The 23,212-nt window shown below is 36.2% G+C and overlaps 3 protein-coding genes across 3 annotated transcripts; 2 read left to right on the top strand and 1 right to left on the bottom strand.

Annotated features, from left to right (window-relative positions):
- Positions 1 to 1,491: 1,491 nt before the first annotated feature.
- Positions 1,492 to 6,440, top strand: DFL2 (Auxin-responsive GH3 family protein). Its single transcript, XM_086662297.1, has 4 exons — positions 1,492 to 2,895; positions 3,110 to 3,211; positions 3,666 to 4,495; positions 5,739 to 6,440. Exons 1-4 carry the CDS (start codon positions 2,567 to 2,569, stop codon positions 6,284 to 6,286), a joined length of 1,809 nt encoding a protein of 602 aa, XP_086518423.1. The 5' UTR covers positions 1,492 to 2,566; the 3' UTR covers positions 6,287 to 6,440.
- A 4,544-nt stretch (positions 6,441 to 10,984) lies between these two features.
- LOC147560207 (uncharacterized) lies at positions 10,985 to 13,037 on the top strand. Its single transcript, XM_086662298.1, has 2 exons — positions 10,985 to 11,789; positions 12,640 to 13,037. Exons 1-2 carry the CDS (start codon positions 11,415 to 11,417, stop codon positions 12,796 to 12,798), a joined length of 534 nt encoding a protein of 177 aa, XP_086518424.1. The 5' UTR covers positions 10,985 to 11,414; the 3' UTR covers positions 12,799 to 13,037.
- A 3,072-nt stretch (positions 13,038 to 16,109) lies between these two features.
- On the bottom strand, positions 16,110 to 18,010 carry LOC147560208 (uncharacterized). Its single transcript, XM_086662299.1, has 2 exons — positions 16,267 to 18,010; positions 16,110 to 16,224 (listed from the first exon to the last, which is right to left on the bottom strand). The coding sequence occupies exon 1, from the start codon at positions 17,505 to 17,507 to the stop codon at positions 16,536 to 16,538; it is 972 nt and encodes a 323-aa protein (XP_086518425.1). The 5' UTR covers positions 17,508 to 18,010; the 3' UTR covers positions 16,110 to 16,224; positions 16,267 to 16,535.
- Between the last annotated feature and the right edge of the window lie 5,202 nt (positions 18,011 to 23,212).

A 23,212-nucleotide genomic window follows, 5' to 3' on the forward strand; every position in this document is an offset into this window, starting at 1 on the left:
ATCAGACAGTTATAATACTCATTTATCCAAGCCTTAGCAGTTGTCGATATTGTCTTCACTTTAAGCACTTCCCACAAGTACGTGGTATTGTTCTTGGCAAAGGCTCCACGAGTTCCCAAAAGGTCTCGACACTTACCAAATTTGAGCGTATACCTATAGCACAAGTTTCGAACACTCTCGCGAGAGATGTGAGACTACTATCACAATTTCCCACCTTCAGCGAAAGAGTCGTCCTCGGCTCTGATACCACTTGTGACTCCTCAAGCTTTAGTAGTTGTCGATGTTGTCTCCACTTTAGACACCTAACACAGGTACGAGGTTTTGTTCTCCGTGGAGACTCCACGAGCCCCCCCAAAAGACCTTGACACTTACCATGTTTGAGCCTGCACTTATAATCCAGACTCCAAACACTCTCGTGAGCGATGCGGGCTATCACAAATTCATAGATCTTGATCTGTCTTTGTAATATTTTGGAGGAAAAATCTCAAAAGGAAGGGCAAATTACAACTAGACTTTAATTAAAGTAGTCATATGGACCATTTAAGTGAAAATGAAATACTTTAAAATGAAATCAAGTTGTTGATGATATAATGGTAAATAGTGGACCAAAAATATAAATGGCTAAGCAGTTGCCAAACAAACAGCTGAAACTGACCCGACTTTAATCTCAGATTGAACGGTCCAACCTTGTAGTATTTTTTTTGGGCAGATATTCAATTTTATGCCCTGTAATACATTAATATTGGTAGGGCCAATATTTATTTGATGGGTCATTGTAGGTTCATTTTTCGTACCATTCTCTCTTTTGCATATTTATTAGGTTTTCTATTTTACCAATATAAGTCACTTCGTGTCGATATATGAAAGAGAGGATCTTCATCTAGATTATAGAGTAAAGAGGTCGGCAGATCCTCCCCTTTCAACTTTATCTTTTTAGTTTCTATTTCTTCTTCGAATTCTTTTCGGTGTTGAAAATTAGGAGTACGGTAAATGATTCAATGGAAAAAAAAAAACGAATTTTCATTTTTTTTATCAAAAGAAAAAGACAGAGTTGTTACTTAAGTAACAAATCATTAACTTTTTTTTCTTGAAAACAAAACATTTACTTAAAAATCTTACCATTTGAGTTCTCAAATATTGTCATTTTTGCGAGTTGTCAAATATTATATGCATGATGCATTGGATTAAAAGCAGTGCTAGTTGAGACCACGAGTAAAAGTTTATTTTAGACCCACAAGATATAGACATTTTCCACTTCTCAGACAACACTCGCTTTCCCTTTTGATACTTTTTCACTCACTATTAACGATTGGTTCTATTTATGTCTAGAATAAGTCTACTTTTGTAGTCTACCCTATCAGTTATATTCGATTGATTCTATTTGTATGTAGAGATTTATTGGTGTCGTCTTACTATGTGATCATTTTTTACCACAATATCTTTTTATAATCAATTAAAACGTGTTTATTGTTAGTCTAAACATTTATTCCAGGTAAGCTCACATAAATACTTTCGGTCTATCAAAAGATTATTGACAATCACTTGATAGATATATGCGGCTCCCTTACAACTTCTCATCTCATTTTTGTTTCCACCGTTCCAATGGAAACGGTTGGAAAATGACAATGGAAAACCTTGATAACCATGTGCTTATGTAGCCAATAAGATAAGGGATATTGTGATCTTTTCACACGTATGTAAAATTCCCCTCGTTTCGTTAGAGACCATCACCAAAGGAGTTTACGGATGGGGTGCTTGTATCCGCTTTGGCAAGGGTTTCACCCTGTTTTATATGTTTATTTAACAAAGGTGTGTCTTGAGAGAGTCCATCTTATTTACCTCTAGGTAAACACGCCCGTCGGATTCTCAACTCGGATCACTCATCCAATGGTTGAGTTCGAAATTCAAAATTAATCGTAACTACCCACATACACTTTTATCTCCAATCGTACATTCCTACTAATGTATGTAGGTGATCCGATCAATTCACTATTATTTAGATTTTGAGTTAGTCACCTACAAACTTAACATGATATCCAGATATTTCGGGTCAATTGTTCAATCTATTTAGACATATGAATCAGAAAGAAACAATAATAATGAAATTTGACTCGAGTAAATTCAGGCACGACCTCCAAGCCTGCCTAGCACAACCACCACACCCTACCCTCTGTATCTTTGTAGAAAACAAATGCTAATCCAAGAACACTTTTGGGCAATCAAGTCGGCGGTTGGGTGAACTAGTGTCCAAAATGGAGATAAAATGAAAAGTAGGCCACAATTAATTTTGCAACGTTGTACCAAATTTGAAAATTTAGAAAGGGGGGGTTTCTATAAATAGCAGAGAAACCCAAAAAGTTGTGGCAGTGAGTTCACTATCTTAATTAACATATGTGGCTACTTTCTTCATCTTTGTCCTTCAAAATATCTCTAATTGATATCCTCTCCTCTTGTGGACTACATTCTCTCTTACTGTCCCTAGAAGAGAAAGAGAGAGGGAGAAAAGAGAAGCTATTAGGTCAAGTTCATCATCTCTTTAGTTAACATATTCCACCATAGTACCATTATGGGATCGATGGGGAATACTAACAAAAATGAAGAAAGTGAACAAATAATTACTTGGTTCGACGAGATAGCCGAAAATGCTGGTTTAGTTCAAAGAGAAACCCTTCGACGTATTATCGAATTGAATATCAAGACAGAATATCTAAAGAAATGGTTTGGGAATGATGACTTCAATATTCAAGAAATGGATTCAAGTGAAATTGAATCTCTTTATACTTCTTTAGTCCCTCTTGTTTCTCATGCAGATTTAGAGCCTTACATTTTGAGAATTGCTGATGGAGATGTCTCTCCTATCCTCACTCAAGAACCCATTACTACCCTTTCTCTAAGGTAAGTCCCATAGTTTGGTTTTCAAACTGTAAGATTCAAACTCTGATCTCTCCAGCATTGAGACATACGTGTTAGTACTCAACCAGAGTGAGCTTATATATGAGTAATATTCTTTCATGTTATTTTAATGTACTAGAGGGAGGAAAAAATGGTTCATTTTAAGAATGAATTTGGATTTTGTTTTTTAACACTTTGTTGTGTTTGATTTGAGTAGTTCAGGGACAACAGATGGAAGACAAAAGTATGTACCTTTCACACACCACAGCTCCAAAACCACACTGCAGATTTTTAGGTTGGGAGCTGCTTATAGATCAAGGTGTGTGACTCTCTCTCTCTCTCTCTCTTTCTTTCTCAACACTGATATGACAGTAAAAAAGTTCAAACTCACCCCACCTATGAATCAATTCATTTTTATAGTAAAGTTCATTTTGAAGTTAACCTTGGGTACTTGTCTTCTTTTTTCACCTATTTTCCTTTCCAATTTAAATGCATCTTGAGACACCACAAGTAGTGAAACATGTGAACTTTAGTGCTTTAGACTCTTTTTTCCTTTAGGGTTATATCCCAAGGTGACTTTTGAATTTGAGTTAGAAGCTGATTTTATAGCGTTTTCTTGACAAATACTTTCATCAACTATTTTTTAAAAGCTACGGACTGTGTCACCAATATCGAACAAGACCCATATATAGAGTAAAATTGTAAAATGTTTTAGCACTCTCTCTTCTTAACTTTACTAACATACCACTCTCTCTATCTCCTCAAATTTCTAGGGTTTATCAAACAAGGGAAGGAGGAAGGGTACTTGAGTTCATATACAGTAGCAAGAAATCAAAAACCAAAGGAGGATTAACAGTAGGAACAGCAACAAGCCACTATTATGCTAGTGAAGAATTTAAGACCAAACAAAAGAAAACAAAAATATTTACTTGTAGTCCAGAAGAAGTAATTTCAGGTGGTGATTATAAACAATCGTCATATTGTCATCTCTTACTTGGTTTATATTTCTCTGATCAAGTTGAATTCATTACTTCAACATTTGCTTATAGTCTTATTCAAGCCTTTAGAACTTTTGAAGAAATATGGAAAAGTCTATGTGATGACATAAGAAATGGAACCCTAAATTCCAAAAAAGTGACTTCATCAAAGATGAGAAAAGCTGTTTTAGAGATTATTGTTCCAAACCCATCTTTAGCTTCAAGAATTGAAGAGAAATGTAAGGAATTAGAAATGGGTAATTGGTTTTGTTTGGTTCCAAAATTATGGCCAAATTCAAAGTATATTTATTCAATAATGACTGGATCAATGCAACCATATTTGAAGAAATTGAAACATTATTCAGGGAGTATGCCAATTATATGTGCTGATTATGGGTCTACTGAGAGTTGGGTTGGAGTTAATATTAACCCTAGTTATTCTCCTGAGGATGTTAGGTTTACAGTTGTACCTACATTTTCTTACTTTGAGTTTATACCTCTTTATAAACAAGAAGATGATGATCATGGTTCCCCTGAAGTTCATGATTTTATTGAAGGTGATCCTATACCACTCTCTAAAGTTAAGGTTGGGCAGGAATATGAGCTAGTCCTCACAACTTTTACAGGTTTCTCTCTCTCTCTCTGTCTCAATAATTAATTCGTCGAGTAATACTAGAGAACAAGAAAAACTAAAAACATTCTGGATAGAAATCCTATGTGGTTTGTCGTAGTTCGGTGTTTAATGAATCAAAAACATCAAAAGCACGAATCACGACAGTCACATAAGATTTCTGTCTGGTAATTCTTATTCCCTAGAATTTTTTAATTCATTTAGTTAGACATGAGAAACTGGATGATTCTCGTAAGAAAATTTAAGTTATAAGAGATTATGCAATATAATCTATTTCATTATTGCTTGATAAGAACTAAGAGATGTTCTTATATATTAAGAGTTTTAGCATAAAAAATTTAACAGCTCGATCGATCTTTTGTGGGGCTGAACATGCACACAATAATATGATTTTTGTGCTACTGCTTAAATAAGATTAGAAGGAATTTGATGAGAGAGATAAAATGAAGTTAACTAATTCATTTGTTGCACAACTAATCAAGCTTTTGACTTCTTAAATATATTAAATTTTTAATTAAGGTACCCTTTAATTAATTAGTATAACTATCATTTATTTCATGCAAATTTAGATATTAGTACCATTTATTGATAATTTAATAGAAGTACAATAATTGAAGTTGATTTAATATTTAGACAAGGGACATATGGGTAGTCTTGTTTTCTTTTTCTTTCTTTTTTTTTTGTTGAAAAGGTAATCTTGTTTTCTTTTTCTTTCTTTTTTTTTGTTGAAAAGGTAATCTTGTTTTCTTTTTCTTTCTTTTTTTTTTGTTGAAAAGGTAGTCTTGTTTTCTTTCTCGATCTTTTATATCACCATAACGCTAGAGTGTAATTATATTGTCTCTAATTGGACTTTAATCAGTACCCGATAGACGATAAAAGTGTCATTTGTCAATTTTGTCTTCAAATTTATAATAATAACAAATCATAAATTAAATACATTTACAACCTACCCACTTTGTGTTTAAACAAAAAAAAAAAAAAAAAAACCCACCCACTTTGTGTCTGTGTGATTTGAATGGGCATGGTTTAATATAGATGATCACAAAAGAAATTTTGTGGCCATTATAATTTTTTGTGGTTAATTTCACCAATTACTCCCTGCAAATCTTTCTCATTTTCCAAACATGATTTCTACTTTATGCAAATAATATTCAATAAGTACTTACTGTTCATTTTAAAAGAAGAATCACTTTCTTTGTTAACTTTTTTGCTTATTTATTATTAGTATTTCCTTTCAGGGCTTTACAGGTGTAGGTTAGGAGATGTGGTTGAGGTTGCTGGTTTTTATAAAGGCACTCCAAAGCTAAACTTCATTTGTAGAAGAAACCTAATTTTGACAGTAAACATTGACAAAAATACTGAAAAAGACCTTCAATTAGTGGTAGAGAAGGGATCATTGTTGTTGAATAAGCTAAAAGCTGAAATAGTTGATTTTACAAGCCATGCAGATATAGTAAATCAACCTGGTCATTATGTAATTTACTGGGAGATTAAGGGCGAAGTCGGAGAAGGAATTCTTCGCGAATGTTGTCGAGAAATGGATGAATCTTTTGTAGATTATGGGTATGTCGTTTCGAGGAAGTTGAATTCGATTGGACCATTAGAGCTTTGTATTGTTAAGAATGGAACATTTAAGAGAATTTTAGATTATTTTGTTGGGAAAGGAGCTGCCATGAGCCAATTTAAGACACCAAGGTGCACTAGTAATAGTGTTATATTGAAAATTTTAAATGGAGGTACAGTAAAAAGATTTCATAGCACAGCTTATGGGGATGAAAAGTTGTAAATTTAGTACTAGTTAATTTGGTGTTTTCTCATAGGATGGTTTTAGGGTTCTTGTTTGCAAGTTACCACGAATAAAATGATGTTTAGAGTGTTTACGGATATTTTGTCAAATGTATCGGAGCTAAATGAGTAAATGATGTGTAGAATTGTTTTTAGAGTTTTTTTTTATTTTTGACAAGTTCGCGTAGTTACTTTTAAATTTCAGGATTCAGAGGTAGACAAGCATAATCCGGTCATAACATATAAATATAAATATAAGTATAGTTTTGATTTATTTGGAGTGGGTTATATTCGATCCACGTTGTACCATAACTTTCAAGCAATTTCTCTACAAAACACATTTTATTTTTTGGATTTTTTATTCCTTTTCGATTTTAAATTGATTAGGAAGACCCACATTGGAAAAGAAATAAACACTCAACAATACTAGACAAAAGCATTAACACAAAAAATGGACCTAACAAGAACTTTTTCCATCATGCAAAAAGCTGAGACAAAGAGAACTTAAAAATAGTGAGTTCCTTCAAATAGGCTGATGAGCCCCAAATTATGATTATATGGCCCCAGCACCACATACCAGTTGTAGCTTCTATATTTCTCAAACAAAAATATGTAGAAGCCCAATTAAATTGGAGGAAGTTGGTGTTTCTTTCTATATTACCCTAAAGAAGACCAAGAAGTTAACTATCAACTTATCAAGTTTATACATCTATATGATCTATTCACCACATAACATCAAATGATCATACTCGATCTTTTGTGTTATTTTGATTTTACAACCAATAAAACTTGTATACGAGTGCTATACTGGATTGACTCTAAATGTTACATCGCTAGCAATTTAAAAATTAAAATTTTCTTTATTGTAATATTTCTAGGAAGGAGTAACTAAAGACTATAATTTCTCTATCAATAATTGAGTCAAACATAAGATTAAGTCGATTTGTAATTAGGTGGTATTTGTTTCTTTCTTTGAGTGGTGCTTGATTTAAGTTTTATCGATAGATAAATTTTTATAGGACTATATCTAACACCTTATTTTGTTGGTGATGAAGTGAAACCTTTCACACACGCACAGACACCTTAACATTATCAACCACATTTGAATCCATAAAAAGAAGATAAAGTGAAGAAAGACAGAAAATAGAGAAAGCAAAAGAAAAGGAAATCTCAAGTATATATTTCTGAATTTATGACATACTCATCTCTCTCTCTAGAACAGAGAGAGTCACAGAAGAGTATGTACCTAGAAAACGTGTAATCTTTGATAGAGTAGCTAACTACGTATGCACGCCTAATACCTGAAATTTCTCAATTTATGATCTTTTCCCATCACATATTTTGACCAAAATAGTGTAAAGTTATTTTCAACTACCAGTACTGAATCTAACGGCTTATAGTTGGTGTGACGATTGAAGAAAATGAAAATTACCAAATAACCCAAAAACAATTTTAATGTGATTAAGTAAGTTTGTCAATGGATATCCGAATATTCGACATCCGATCCGCATTCGTGTTAGAATTTTTAAAAATTATCCGAAATTTCAGACATCGGACACGGATTCGAATATTCCCTAACGGATATCTGCTTATCAAATTCGGATACACTAATATTCGATCCGATAAATATCCGTATACGATAAATAATTTATTCATAATAATATATAAAATGTATGGTTGAGATTTATTATTTAGATCTAATGATTAAAAATTTAAAAGAAAATTTTGAAATTTTGTTAAAGTTTTGGATATCGGATTCAGATATTGATTTATAATATCCGTCGGATAATTATCGGATAGCTTATCGGATACGGATATTCCTATATCCGATCCGATAAGCTACCGTTTATTGACCTACTTTATATATAAAATAAAAATTGTATCATAAATAAAATTTCACGAACTAGAAGAGTCAAGTTGGGAGTCGAAAAAGTCTAAGTTATATTAGATTCATATGTGAGATGTCAGTTACTTAAACACACGAAAATATAAAATAGGTCATTTGACTTACGTGACAGTGTCAGACGTAAATAGTCTAATATTAGGAGCACAAAATCAAGTGGTGCAACACATTTTAAAAGAAGCAACCTACAACGACACTATTATTCTATGCAACGATAAAGTTTCCATACAACGAAATTTTTCTCTGTACAAATCGACAAGACGAATTTTGTGTATAAAGAGTTGGTTTGATAGGCAAAAAATTAAGTAATTTTGTTAGTGAACATTTTAGATTATGTAAAATGTATAGTGCTAGATGCCTATCACAACTAAGAAACATAGGGTATATAAACATGAAATATATTGTAAATAAGGAGCATTTTGTAATAAAACGCAGTTGTAGAGGCAAAAGTATAGCGACGTATGTGATTTTTTGGCTTCTTCTCTTTGGGTAGTTTTAAAGACTGTTTTTTTCTTAAGATTTGGTTGAAAAAAGTTGAAGTTTGATTAGAGACAATATCCATCCTCTTTCTTCTTCGGTAAAAGGTCGTCAGCATATAACTTTGGGGCGACGACGTTAACTCAATCTTTTTTTTTCCTTCTTCTCTCTCTTGTTCTCTTTTCTCTCTCTTCTTTTCTTCGCAAACAATGATAGGGAGAGAAGATGAGAGGAGAAGAAGATGAACAGAGAGAAAAAAAAAAAAAGAATGGATAAAGTTGAGTCGAGATCAGAGGTCGGAGGATGTCGTCAGCTGACGATCTTGTATCAAAAAAAGAAGGGAGACGGACATTGCCATCAAAACCACGTACCTCTAACTAAGAGGTAGGGGTGGGAATTGATCCGGGTCGGGTCGGTCAGGTTCATGTCAGTCATCGGGTCGGGCCGGTCGGGCTTTGAAACTCTCTGTCCATTTGAGGTTTCGGGTTTAATCGGGCATGTTATTTAACAAATTCGAGTGTCGAAAACCCGTCCAAGTCCGTCAAACTTTTCGGGTTTCTCGGATATCGGACGGTCGAGTATCGGGTTTTCACCAAGGTTCAAGATATCTCGGTCGAAATGACCAAAATATTTCTATTTCGATGGTACCGAAATTTCTATCGAAACGAAAATTTAATTAAGTTTCTCGTAACAATGTTGTGTCAAGGGCACTCTGCACTTGGACAACAATATATGTATATGTATATATATATATATATATATATATATATATATATATATATACACACTTCAAATACTTTAGAAATATATCTATATATATGTTATACATGCATACATAAATACATACAAGCAAGCATATATATAATGTGTATAGATATTATCATATAAATGGATGACATTATTAAGCGGGTTATGTTGGGTAAAGATTATCGGGCGAGCTCGGACGGGATGTCTGGTAGCACTTCAAAACCCGTACCTAACCCGTTGATTTCATCGGGTCGTCGGGCTGAACCCGCTTTCGAATTTCGAGTACTCGTGAACTCTGACAGACTCGGGTACCCGTGACGGATTTCGGGTTTGCGGACTTTTTACCAGCCCTAACTATATGTGGATTGCTTTTAACAACTTCAAAGAGATTATCTGTAGAATCTTCCCTCTTCTTCTGAGATTTTATTTTCCTATGTCTAGAAATTAAGAAAATATTAGTTGTGTCACTATGATCTACGGCCTAATTAGTCTATGATATGTGAGTTGAATCAATCAGTTAGTATTATTTCTGTACATAAAAAGATTCCCATTGGTTGGGTTGGGTTTGGGTAGGGGTCTTTGACGAGACTACTGACTACGACCTCTGTTTCTTTTATCGAGACACCTCAAAAATATATTCTCAACGTAGGAGGAGGGGTGGGAGGGGCCTTCACTCTTTGACGTATTAGGAGAAATAAATGACTTACTTGTCAAGAAAATGCCCTTATAATTTCTTTAAAAGATCTGCCGCACTGTAAAAAACTAATTTTGAATATTATTATATCTCACACATTATAGTACTTGTTTGAAAGGGATATTTCCCTTTTGGCTCCCTAAACACGTCCAATTTATCGTAATAGTCTATCGAAGATGACTAACTTTAATTTCGATTCTTTTGTATATATATTTTGATCAGTCAATTTTGACATCAAATTTTGCATTTCTTTTTGTGTTCTTCAATCCAAAATTCATAACTCTCCCTCTCGCTCTTTGATCAGAAAAATTATCGTCCGCAGATGATAGGTCGACTATTTCACGACGATCGACAAAAAAAAGAATTTTTCTTGTATTTTTTTCCTTCTTCCTCACCACCACTTGTCAGCCACTACCGCCACCACATATATCTTTGTTCTATCTATACGAACCAAATCCCTAGTACGGGGTTTAGTCCCATCGTTTGGGATATGATCGAATCAACCAAATCAACGTAGCAACAACTTCTTTTTTGGAAAGTGATACAACCGACACCTTGGAGGACTTCGTTTCTACATGATGAAATGGTTACTTCGTGAAACAAATGCTTATGAGTTGTTATGTGGGACGCAACTCCGAGGGAAACTAGAGAGAGAGGAAGAAAATTATCAACGGTTTAATTTGACTGACAGAGTCATGATCTCAGGGGGCAAACCAAACTACTAGACAAATACAAGGACAAAATATTGATATTGGTAACATATTGGTGGTTATATTGGAAATAAGACCCATTAATAAAGAAAAATACATTATATTTTTGTCGTTTATAGAAGGAGAAAGAAAGAAAGAAATAGTGATATCTTTTTCCAACCTCGAGTACGTATCTTAAGGAGTCACATGCTCTCCCTTCTGATCCTCTCCCTGTCTCACTCTCTCTTTCTCTCTCTAACATTTTCTTGCTTTTTATTTTACCTTCCTGTGAAGCAGATAGAGAGAGAGAGAGAGACTAGTAGTACTTTTTCTCAGTAAACCTCGATAAAAGAGTTCAAAAAGCCTTGCCAATAAGTCATCATCATCAGACTATTTACTCTCTCTCTCTTTCTCTCTCTAGACTACTATGGGTGTAAAAAGTTGTTGGTTTCTTCAGTTAAAACCAGTCATGGCCTTCTTCAACCTACCCACAACAAGTCATCAAATATCATGAACAAACAGTTTCTTTCTCTCTCTCTCTAGACTCTCTGTTATTATTCTTTGATTTGGGTGTAGAATTTCAGTGGGGAGGAGACAGATTTCATTATTATTTTATTAAATGGGAAGAGATCAATTAATGAAGTGGGGTTTAGTAGTAGCAGTAGCACCATCATCATCACTACCACCAATTGGGGGAGAAAATGGCGGAGGAGCACCAGCATTATATGTAGAGAGAGGAGAAGAAAGAGAGTGGAGACATAATATTGATGATAATAACTCATCTGTAAATGCTGTTTCATTTGGATTTGTTGCTACTGCTATTCTTATTTCTATGTTCCTTATTATGGCTATCTTTGAACGTTTCCTTAGATCTTCTTCTTCTTCTTCTTCTTCTTCCTCTCCCTCTCCCTCTCCACCAACAACAAATCATCATCATTTTCAAACTCATCACATGGGTATTAATGGAAAGCTTGCCCTCCACCCTTCTCCTAAAGTAAGTTCTCTCGTCTCTCTCTATTTGTCCATGTCCAATTATATTCACTAGTATTGCTCTGTTTTAGCTCTTTTCTTAGTCAGATTTCAAATCTGACTCAAAATCTGTATTGACTCACTTATTGTTTAGGAAGGCTTGTTTTTGTCTGACTTGTAATGTTTTTTTTAGTTCAAATGACTGATTTAGGTGATATTGGGTCCATTCGTTGAGTCAGACGAGTCAGTCCACACAACTTAGCTAGAAATTATTTTACTTAAATTCCTTATATAACCTTACTTCTTGGTTGTGGTGTATGGCGAAAAAATTGAGCTAAAAAAATGTGAGATGAATCTCTTCTTGATATGCATATTGGGAATATTGGCTATGGTTTTCTTACATTCTTGATTATATAATTAAGATCACACATTTATGTACCATGATTACCCTAATCTTGAGTCATACTGTCATAGTATGTCATGTGGTTAGCGAATGTCGTGGTTTGTACGTATAGCATTATTAGTTTACTTGTATAGTTGTGGCCTTGTGGGGCTAGAACTTGCCATTACATAACTTCCGATGTCCCTTTGATAGTTACTTTTGAAATACCCTGATTAGACAAATCTTGGGTCCTAACGGCTTCGTAATGTGGTTCATGTGTGACATTACCTATTGTGGTGTTGTGGTGGTAGAACTTGTAATCATTTCGTTTAGTTAGGTTCACTCTAATAATAGCATTTGGTGTACTCAATCTTGAGTGATAATAATGTGTATGTTTTGTCATGTGGTCCATATAGCATTTCTTCGTACTATCATGGCACCAGAACTTGTCATTTCGCAGTTATTTATTTTGTCGTCTATGTTTATTACCCAGATGTCTATCTACTCAAAAGGTGTGTCCGTTCTGATGCCCGGAGATAAGATCCCTACTTACATTGCTCATCTAGCTCCTCCGCCATGCCCTCCTGAACCTGTCGCTTGGCCAACCCATCAACATGATCCTGCAGTAAGTTCCGGCTCGAATGTCACTTGATAAGGAACGCTCTAGTTTCAAACTGAAGTGTTTTTCTGTCAAATTCGGCCCCTCCATATTCATGTTTTCAGAAGAGCAAGCTCAATTTGATGTCTGTACAGATTTTGTTTTTAAGTCCAGGATTAGCTCTTGAAAATATCATTGTTGTTGAACTCCATGTAAAAAAGGACAACAAGTTAAGCAAACTTATTCAGAAGAATCTAATTAAGTAGAAGTTAATTATGGTTCTAGATGAGAAACTTGGAGGCAAATCTCATTTTCTTTTTAACTAGTAAAATTTCTTATTTACTTGTCCTGTGAATGATTTTAATAAGGTTAATTTTGACGAATCCCTTTTAATGACGGTTATTAACCGTTGCTAAAGAAAGTGGCATCCTGGTATTATTTTCTTGTTACTGTGAAGTACTTTGAATGCTTAAAACCGCGGGCTTTGTCTCATTGTTTGAATCTGACTCGTCTAACTTATATTGATTGACTTCAAAGGACCAGAAACCTATCCAAATCAGTCACTCAGAGTCAGACAAGAACAAACACTTGGAGTCTGACTGGAGTCATTTTAGACATCGAGTCAGGTTTCAGATCCGACTTGGGAAAAACAGCACAACCTAAGCCCAAGTTACATTAGGATCGAGCCAAGTCCTTAGGCTGTATGAGCTTGTGCATTGCAATTCTTGTGGTGCCTATAGACTTTCTCCTAGCAATAATGCAGCTCTAGAATTTTAAAGGCACCAAACAAACAGGAATGTGCTTATTTGACTGCGGCTCCCTTAATTGAAGGGTTTGGGCTAGGAAATTTATGGTTGTGCCAATAGAAATATCCCATTCCTCTTACTTTTCCAACCACAACTATCACCCGCCTGACTAGCGGTGCAAGGGCCTTGTTGACGTCGCATGCCAGCGACGCCAAAGACCTATCTGAACACGACCAGTTGTGAACCACTACCATACAAAGAATAATCTAGAGCCAGACTAGCTCAGCTTATTAGGTTTGTAAAATGTTGAGAAGAGCTCTAAATCATATATAATTGGTCATAAAATGTTCGTTATTTTCTTATGGATTTACCTCAAAATATATAATTTTAGATCACAAAACATGTGGGACTATTTTCACATAAATAAACTTTATATGGGAAGAAGATAAAGGATAGCAATGTCAAACAATAAAAATCTTTCAACAACAAAAAAAAATACCATCTTTACAAGTTATAACAAATAGTCCAATATGGATCCCATACTCCTTGTTGATTAAAAGACATTCTTTTTGTTTGAATTTTGAAACCTCCACAACTAAAATTCACCATTATCTTTTTGTCCCTCTAAATCTCTCACTTTCAACTTTTTGGAACATACATACCTCTTCACATAATCTAGGTTTTCAAATTCTTCTTGTTAGGACCACGACAACCACTACCACTCTCTTTTGAACCAACGTTCGTCCTCTAACGGTTCTTAAATTCAATCTTCTTTCTCTAATTTACTAAATAACCTCAAGTAAGTAAAGTTTCAAAGGATCTATATTGCATGGATTTGAGTACATCACGAGTATTTTCAGTTCAAGTCAACACTGATATGAAGTGTGGGATTCAATTACATGAAAAGACCAGTGCATATATAAACTATAAACGTAAATATTTTCTATAATGTTGTACGTTTGGTTGTCCGTCTTAGTAATTTCATGTGTTATATAATCATGTGGTTCACGACTGTATTCATAGAGGTTGTACATGTTTGAAATGTTCATTATCGAATATGAGAAAGAATGAGAAATGTAAAAAAAAAAATGAAGTTATATAGTAAGTATTTTAGAAAGTGTTTTTAACCCCTAAAGGCCTAAACCCCATTCTCTCTCTCTCTATTCTCTCCTTCACTTTAAATGCATGTATGACTTGAATATACAAAAGTAAGAAACTTTAAAAAGATGTAAGAAGAAAGATTTGATTTAACAAATTACTTTTTCTTTTTGGTCTCTCTTGTACCACAGCCGACAATATAAAGGGGGGATCATACTACCATAGACTATATGTGAATGGTAAAAGTAGGTCCACTTTGAGTTTATATAAATCTACTGCAATTTTTCTTTTACTTTTCCAGAGTGAATAATTAACAATCATCCCCTCATTTTACGGCACAAATTTACACATTTGAGTTTCTTATAATATAGTCCATTAGTCTTAGCTAATTTTATAAATATCATTGAATATTATCTTTAGTGTAAACTTGAAGTTTTTAGAGCAAATGGATACAAAATGATCTCAATTCAATGATTTCAAGTAACCAAATGGAAGCAGAAAAAAATTAATTGACTATAATCTGACTCAAATCAACTCAGACAAAGAATCATATGTCAAATCTGACTTCAAAAAAAAGCAACCGTACTTCACATTTTATCGGTTCAATAACTTATGCTCAACTATGATATCCTAAAATTTTGTACATATTTTAAATTTTTCAAAAATTCAAGACACCCGCAAGACTGTAGTCTTTCCGGCACTTCTGAATGAACAAACATATTGTCTCATAGACAACTCATGCATTAGGTAAACAAGATGTAATTAAAATGCTACTTACACAAAAGCATTGACAACTTTGACATTTTTGAGACAACCATTTTGAAGTCTGCATATGTTTTGATATATAGATAATAGAATAATTAACATTGGTTTCTTTTACAAGGAATTGACAAAAGAAGGTCCAGAATTAATAGTGGGATGGGATATTGTGCTTGAATAATTTGGATAAAAGATGATGAAAGCAAAAATCAAAACTCAATTAACAAAGCAAATAGATTTTTTTTTATATTCTTGTGAATCTTTTATTTTGTTTTAAGACAACTAGACAAAGACAAAGATAATGTTTAAAATTCCACTTTTAATCACACAACTTCCACAATCCTTACAAAAAACAAACCCCAAAGCCAAAAAACAAAAAACAAATCAAATCCACCAAAAATTAAAATTAAAAAGCTAGTTCTTTTTTATGTTAGAGCACATGGGTAACCACAGGTTGTGATAGTAGCACAATGTTTGATGTCACAATGGTAATCCAAAGCCGAAGTTATAAATACAATCTCCAAGCTTGTGAAAATTTTGCGTAATCTTAACTCTGAAAGAATATTATGTTTAGAATGGTATGTTGGGAATTGGGAGGGAAAGAGGCTCAAATCCGGGTAAATTTATCTTAAAATCTATAATTCAAAGATTTCACTTGTAATGAGAATCGAACCTAATACTTACAGATTACGGAATGAGTGTCTAATAACTACACCAAATAAAAGTAGACGAAAAACAATTCTTTGTAGTGTGAATTCCGACTAAGAAATGAAACATATCAGAATAAAAGTGAAAACAATACGAATAATTCCCCAAATCAAAAGACACACATCATCACCCAAAATTTTACCATCTTCACAATCCACATTTTCTTGTACTCCTCTTAACACAAAAAAAAAAAAAAAACATTTTCTTGTACTCACTCCTTTTGAACTTCACCCCACATTTAACAACTTTATTAGGATAAAGTTCTAAACCACCACCCACACACTCCTGTTAATTATTTACAAAGAGAAGGACAAATAAGGTACAAATTAACGGTTATATTTCCGGCATCGGAAAAATAACGGCTATTTTAATGGCCATTTCTCGCCGGTGTTAAATTGTACTTTATATTATACCTATTAAATAACTCAACTCTGGTGACCCACATTTTCCGGCGAAAATATCTTCACCAACTTTTTCTCTTCAAAGGAAAATAAAGCATTCTAAAGAAACATGCGGGTTTTCAAGAGATTCGTTTGTTGACCCGTTTTCTTCTTCATTAATCTCTTCTGATTTTGAACTACTTTCCGGTGCCACCACCGGAGGAGGAATTCCGGCTGGTGATTTTCGCCCCGTTTTCCTTGTTGATGGGTTACGACCCAAACCCGATTTATTCTGACCCGTTTCAATTCGTGTTGATGGAGATCTTGATCTTCGTCTTGAACTCTCACCTAAATCACCTGAGTCTCGCCGCCATGTTCTGGTATTTTCCGGCATCATTCGTCGTCGTCCAATCTGACCCACGTCTGTATTTGATTTTGACATAAGCTTGCCGGCATTGTCATTTCTCCGGTTGGGTGAGGGTTGTTCTGATCTTTTGGCAGGGGATTTTCTTCCTCTGTCAGGTGTTCTGTAACCAAAATCAGTAGGATTTGATCTTCTTCTAGGGTTTTTAGCTGGAGATCTATTAATTCTTTGACGTACTTCACCTTCTTCTTCATCATCTTTTTTCTCTGTTAATGTAGTCGTTGAATAGCTTTCACTTAAGCTACAGATCTCTGAAACTTCTGATACTTCTTGGGTTACTGTTATATTTGATAAAGGAGCTTCCTTTTTCATCTTCTTTTCTTCTTCTTCATTTTCTTTTACTTTTTCTTTGACTGGTTCTGGTTTTTCTTCTATTTGTTGAATCTTGGGGAATGAAGGCAAAATGGGTTGATTTTGATTCGTCTTCTTTTCAACTCCAATCTTTGGAAACGATTCAAAAGATGGTGGTTTTATAGTGGGTGTTTCAGAGAGGACTTCTTTGACAGTTTCTTCTTCAAGTTGAGTTGAATAAGGACCACCACGGTAAGATGGTTTAAACCTAGAAATGTCAGAATCCGGTACCGGAGGAGGAGAACTAGAAGGTGGGTTCCGGTCAGATTCATCTTTTTTGCTGAAACAACAACCCATTTGGGAAATTTTTTGGTGAAAAGAGTGATATTAATGGGGGGAAGTTGATTTTAGAGTGAGAAAGTTTAAATGAGGAGGTGGGAAAGAATTTGAAGGTGGGGGGTCATTGATGATTCGGTGAGAGAAGGTTGGGGGGGTAAAGATTTGATTGAGTTTTCAGGTCTGAAGATATCTGTGAGAGGATTGAATGAAAGGACGAGGAGGTAAGCTGAATGAAGATTTTTGTTTGACTCTATTTATTAGAGAGGAGAGGAGAGAGAGTGGTCTGGTACAGTTACAGAGTGTGTTCTTGTAGAGAGAGAGAGAGCAAAGATCACGGAGTTGATGTTTGCTTTAAAGTAGAGAGAGAGAGAGAGAGGGAGAGAAGGATGGGGGGAAATTTACGTTAGAAGTGAAAGATTTGGGGGAAATAGAGAAAATATATCATTCCATTTTAGGTACTCATGTTTTGAAATAATCAAACACACTTTGAAAAAGATTGGAAGACTTGTTTCAGAAGGACCATGGACAAAATGATGGTTTGTGTCTTTTTTTTTTTTTTTTTTTGTTGAGAGAAAACAAAGACAAACCAAAAACACAAGGCCTAGCCCAAAGAGATACGTAATGATTCTGGAAGGTCCGAAAGAGCTCGCCATATCCAGTTACCCAAATTCATGCGACTCCATTTTGCTAAGCTGTCAGCTTTCTCGTTACCGTCCCGATTGATGTGAGTGTACAAGACTTTGGAGAAATGTCCTTCTAGCGAGCGAATTTTGCCGATTAACTTGCTTGCTTGCCAGCTAAGATTCACCTGTGCTCCGTTGAGAGTCTGCACTATGTTACTGTTGTCACTTTCAATATGAAGATAAACAACCTTCTGATATGACGACCATTGGAGGGCTTTGACAATAGCCCAACTTTCACATTCTTCTGCGTTCTGTCCTCTAAAATTACAGGCTGAAGCGGCGAGGAAATTTGCGTGTTCATCATGCATGATACATCCTATCCCGGCCATCACTGTACCTTCCAAAAACGAAGCGTCAACATTGACTTTTATAAATGGGGCTTTTGGAGGAGCCCAGAGAGAGTCTCGCTCCTTTGGTGAAGATGGATTCTGGTGTTTGAGAAGGTTTGGTGTTCTTTTTACTTGATCTATCACCATCATGGGAAGAGTGTTCACCTTCGAGAAGCATCTGTCACAACGTGCTTTCCAAATCTGCCAAAGAATATTTGCAAAAAGACTAGTGGTCTGCCCGTCAATATTTTTCCACGAAATGATCCAGTCATAAAGATTAGTTATGTTGCAAGAAAGGATACTAAAATGAAACCAAACAGCTGTGGCCAAATCACAATGTAAAAGAGCATGAGCTAAAGATTCATGAGCTCGACAGTAAACACATTCAAACATCTGGCCAATAAACTGCCCAATTTTACCTCGAACTGGCAAACTGTTTGTACAACATTTCCAGAGGAATAGTTTTATTTTTGGTTGAATAGGTAAATTCCAAATAAAGTTCCATTCCTTAGTATCATAGGCCTGGTGTTCAGTACGTAAATAATAATACATGGATTTAATGGTAAATTTACCTGATTTGGTAAGCGTCCATCTTGCCGTATCTTCTAGCTGTTCCTGTAGGTTGATACTCAAAATAGAATTACATATATCACTGTTAAAACATTGGGTTAAAATATTAGTATTCCACTGATTATCGATAATAAGTTGGGAGACCGTAGTAAGGGTACTATTAGTAGTATTACATATCGGTGGAGGATGATTGAGAATCCAATAATCAGACCAGATGTTTATATTAGTGCCTTTATTTACATCCCAGAACATTAAGTTAGCAACCCTGTCCACCTGCTTGGAGAGGGATTTCCAGAGCCACGAGTGATGACTCTTCGCCTTTTTGGGTTTCAGATCCTTGGTAAAGTACTTTGCTTTAAGAATATTAGCCCAAGGAGAGCCGGGATCTTTTAGGAGGCGCCAAACTAACTTGCTAAGAAACGCTTTGTTGTCAAGAATCGGAAAGCGAAATCCAAGCCCCCCCAATTTCTTGGGGAGACAAATAGCCGACCAATTAATGGTATGGATAGATTTTGATTTTTCCCACCAGAAAGTTCGCTGAAGAACTTCAATGCAATCGCTTATACCCTTAGGGAGGGCAAAGCATTGCATTTGGTATCGGGGAACAGCCGCAGCTATTGTTTGGATGACAATAGAGCGGCCAGCTGGGGAGAGGAGAGAAGCTTGCCATTTAGACAGCTTGAGTTGAATCTGATTGGTGATGGAAGAGAACAACTTCTTCTTATTCGCCCCGATGAACAGATGAGTACCTAGGTATTTGTCCAAATTCGAGGAATGATGGACCTTAAAATTGCGAATAAGAAGGCGTTTGAATTTGGGGTGGGTGTTTTTTGAAAAGAAAATAGTCGATTTAGAGAAATTTATCATTTGCCCAGAAGCCGAACAGAAAGTGTCCAGAATATGTTGCAGAGAATTAATGTTAACGAGGGAGTTCTGGCCAAAAATGATACAGTCATCTGCAAAAAGAAGGTGTTTGATATTTATGTTAGTTTTGGGGATGGGGAAGCCCTGAAAAGGCTCAGACGAACCATTGTTCTCCAGAAGACGACTGAGTCCTTCCATCGCAAGGGCAAAAAGGAAAGGGGAAAGAGGATCACCTTGCCGAATGCCCCTGCTAACATTGAAAGTAGGACCAGGACGCCCATTGATCAGGATTGCCATAGATGAGGTAGATATACAGGTATGGACGAGATCAATCCATTTAGCGTGAAAACCCATGCAATGCATAATTCTATCTAAAAAACTCCATTCGATCTGATCGAAGGCTTTCGACATATCCAGCTTGAGCGCAAAGTAGCTTTTCGAACCTTTAATCTTTTTGAACGTATGAACAAGTTCTTGGCCGATGATGATGTTATCCGTGATTTGACGACCGGGGACATAGGCTGCTTGAAATGGGGAAATGATTTCCGGAAGCACAAGTTTAAGACGATTTGCCATAATTTTGGTAATGATTTTGTAGGTGGTGTTCATCAGACTGATTGGACGGTAGTCCGACGTGGTCTGAGGGGTTTTGGTTTTGGGTATGAGGCAGATATGCGTATGGTTGACTTGCTCCGGGAGAATAGTTTGGGAAAAGAAATCCGAGACAAAGCTTAATAATATCCTTCTTCACCGTGTCCCAGTTGGCATGGTAGAACATAGGGGGAAAACCATCCGGCCCAGGGGTCGAATCCGCTTTAAGAGACTTCACAGAGGCATAGATTTCTTGTTCCGAGGGAACACTGATGAGGGTAAGATTAGAAGCGTTCGGGATCTGAGGAGGAAAAAGATCAAGAAGCTCATCAGAGATAACCGGATCAGAAGTAGTTGAGATACTACGGAGGGTAGAAGAAAAACTGTTAGCAATATCCAAATCTTCCTGCACCCAGTTACCATTAGTGTCTTTTATCGCAGTGATTCGGTTCTTGCGATTGCGATTAATAGCTTTGGCATGGAAGAATTTTGTGTTCTGATCACCCAACTTGATATTGTCGTTTCTAAACTTCTCTTTCCAAAGACTCTCAAGTTGATTATAGGCTTCCTCCAGTTGGCGATGTAAATCATTGAGATCCTGACCATTTGTCACCTGCTGAATGGCCTCAGTAAGATGGCGAATTTTAGTATCCAGGTGACCAAACACCCTCTTGTTCCACCTAGCCAGATTAATAGCTAGGTTATTAAGCTTGGGTTGAATAGACTGGAGGGTGGGAGACCAATGGTTTTTGATGAACTCCCCGCAATCCGGATGAGACATCCAGGTTCTGATGAATTTAAAAGGGCGCTTACCCAAATTAGCAGTGGCAGAAGTAGTCAGAATGATCGGAATATGATCAGAGCCTACTCCTGGCAGATGAGTGACAAGGGAAGCAGGATAGTCCATCAACCAGGAGTGGTTAGTAAGAGCTCTGTCTAGCCTCTCTCTAATGAGGTTACCATGGAATTGCCTGTTAGACCATGTAAAAGTGGTGCCCTTATAGCCCGCATCTCTGAGACCAAGGTTGTTAATCATCTGATTAATATGGGTGAAATGATTAGAGACCTCATGGCGACCCCCTTCTTTCTCAGAAGGGTGTAAAATGGCATTTAGATCGCCAATGACCACCCAAGGGGTTAAGGGATCAATCTTATGATTATTGAGGGTGAGCCAAGGGGCCATTCGGTTTTTTCTATAAGGGCTACCATAGAAGCCGGTCAGGACAAAGCTATGACCATGATCATTGTGAGTGCATTTCATATGGATCATATTGTCATCAACATGAATAGTGGTGGCCTCATAATCTTTAGTCCAAAAGAGGGCCAAACCCCCGGCTTTATTCTTTGGTTCCACGACCACCAGATTGTAATTAGCATGAAATTTGAGAATTTGAGTAAGGTGGTTATTCGTGGCCTTTGTCTCGGAGAGAAAAATGAAGTCAGGTTTGTGGCTCTTGATAAGCCGGTAAAGATGCTTCCGATTGAGGTACTGCCCACAACCCCGAATATTCCAAGCTAACAGGGAGAGGTCTGGTTTAGGATGGTCCATCAAGACCGACTAAAGGCACCCCTAAGCTAAACAGTAAGAACAAGGAGAGAAAAAAGAAAGCAAGACGGAGCCGAGACAACTGAGAGGAATGGGCAGGCCAGAGGCCGACCAACCCAAGCTCCAACTACCAATAAGCAGAAACAAAGGAAAACTAGAGAACGAACCAACAAAACAAACTAAAATACCACATATAATATAAAGATAGCCTGGAGATAAACAGTAACAAAGAGTCCACCACAAAAGATAACAGAATTACAAAATACTAAAGGCCCCCCCTCGCTGGTACTTGTTGCCAGAGAACCCAAAAAAGGAGCCCCTAACCACGAGTCGAGAACCAACTCAGTGGTTTGACTCCGTCAAGGCCTTCGATACCACTGAAGGCCGACCAGTTCTATGGCCACCAGTACCAGGCAGGTAGGCTAACAGAAAGATAACTACTACAATAACAGAAAACTAAAAGAAAACACAAAATAACAGACTAAACAGGAAGATAAACTACCAACAGACAAAGAAGAAACTAGGTAGAAAAGGCTGATGGATTTACACCATCCCCTTCCTCCCCATGCACCAAAATATTCAAGCTCTGAGATAATATCATAGACTCCTCAAGAAGAGTCTGGGTTTCCTGGTTATCAGCGAACATGGATTGAAATTGATTCTCTTCGCCTGAATCATCAGAGGAACTAATGGATTGGTGGCTAACTTGGTCTCGGGTTCGTTTACCAGAGGGGTTGAACAATAGATGGGGTGGAGTTGGTTGATGAACAGGAGATGGAGGTGGGGCAATTAACATTGGCTCGACTGGTTCAAGGATTGCATCAGACATAGTATCTTCCATCGGGTCTGAGTCAGACTCTTCATCTTCTCCAGAGAAGTAGTATTGAAGGGGGCGGGGGCATCGGTTTAATGGATGTTCGATAATCCGACAATGATGACAGATTGCACCAGGAAACTTTTTGTAGCTGATTTTGATCTCCGAAACCGTATCATTAAAGATAGGGTTTATCACTGCTAGCAAAGGGGATCTAACATCGTATAGAAATTGAACTCGAATGATGGGGTTGTTTACACATCCTAGATTGCGAGGCCGAATCTTAATAATCTTGCCCATACTTTCGAAAATCGCATCAAGATCGG

Source organism: Eschscholzia californica, unplaced genomic scaffold (genome assembly GCF_041429995.1).
Source record: "Eschscholzia californica isolate CP2 unplaced genomic scaffold, dmEscCali1.0.p SCAF_2, whole genome shotgun sequence".
Classification (NCBI taxonomy): Eukaryota; Viridiplantae; Streptophyta; class Magnoliopsida; order Ranunculales; family Papaveraceae; genus Eschscholzia; species Eschscholzia californica.

Bases quoted from the DNA above. Each gene is read 5' to 3' on its own strand.
- LOC147560208 (XM_086662299.1), bottom strand. From the start codon at position 17,507: ATGGGTTGTTGTTTCAGCAAAAAAGATGAATCTGACCGGAACCCACCT.
- DFL2 (XM_086662297.1), top strand. From the start codon at position 2,567: ATGGGATCGATGGGGAATACTAACAAAAATGAAGAAAGTGAACAAATA. The intron at 3,212-3,665 runs GTGTGTGACTCT...TCAAATTTCTAG, and splicing joins GGAGCTGCTTATAGATCAAG to GGTTTATCAAACAAGGGAAG. The intron at 4,496-5,738 runs GTTTCTCTCTCT...ATTTCCTTTCAG, and splicing joins AGTCCTCACAACTTTTACAG to GGCTTTACAGGTGTAGGTTA.
- LOC147560207 (XM_086662298.1), top strand. From the start codon at position 11,415: ATGGGAAGAGATCAATTAATGAAGTGGGGTTTAGTAGTAGCAGTAGCA. The intron at 11,790-12,639 runs GTAAGTTCTCTC...TTTATTACCCAG, and splicing joins CCCTCCACCCTTCTCCTAAA to ATGTCTATCTACTCAAAAGG.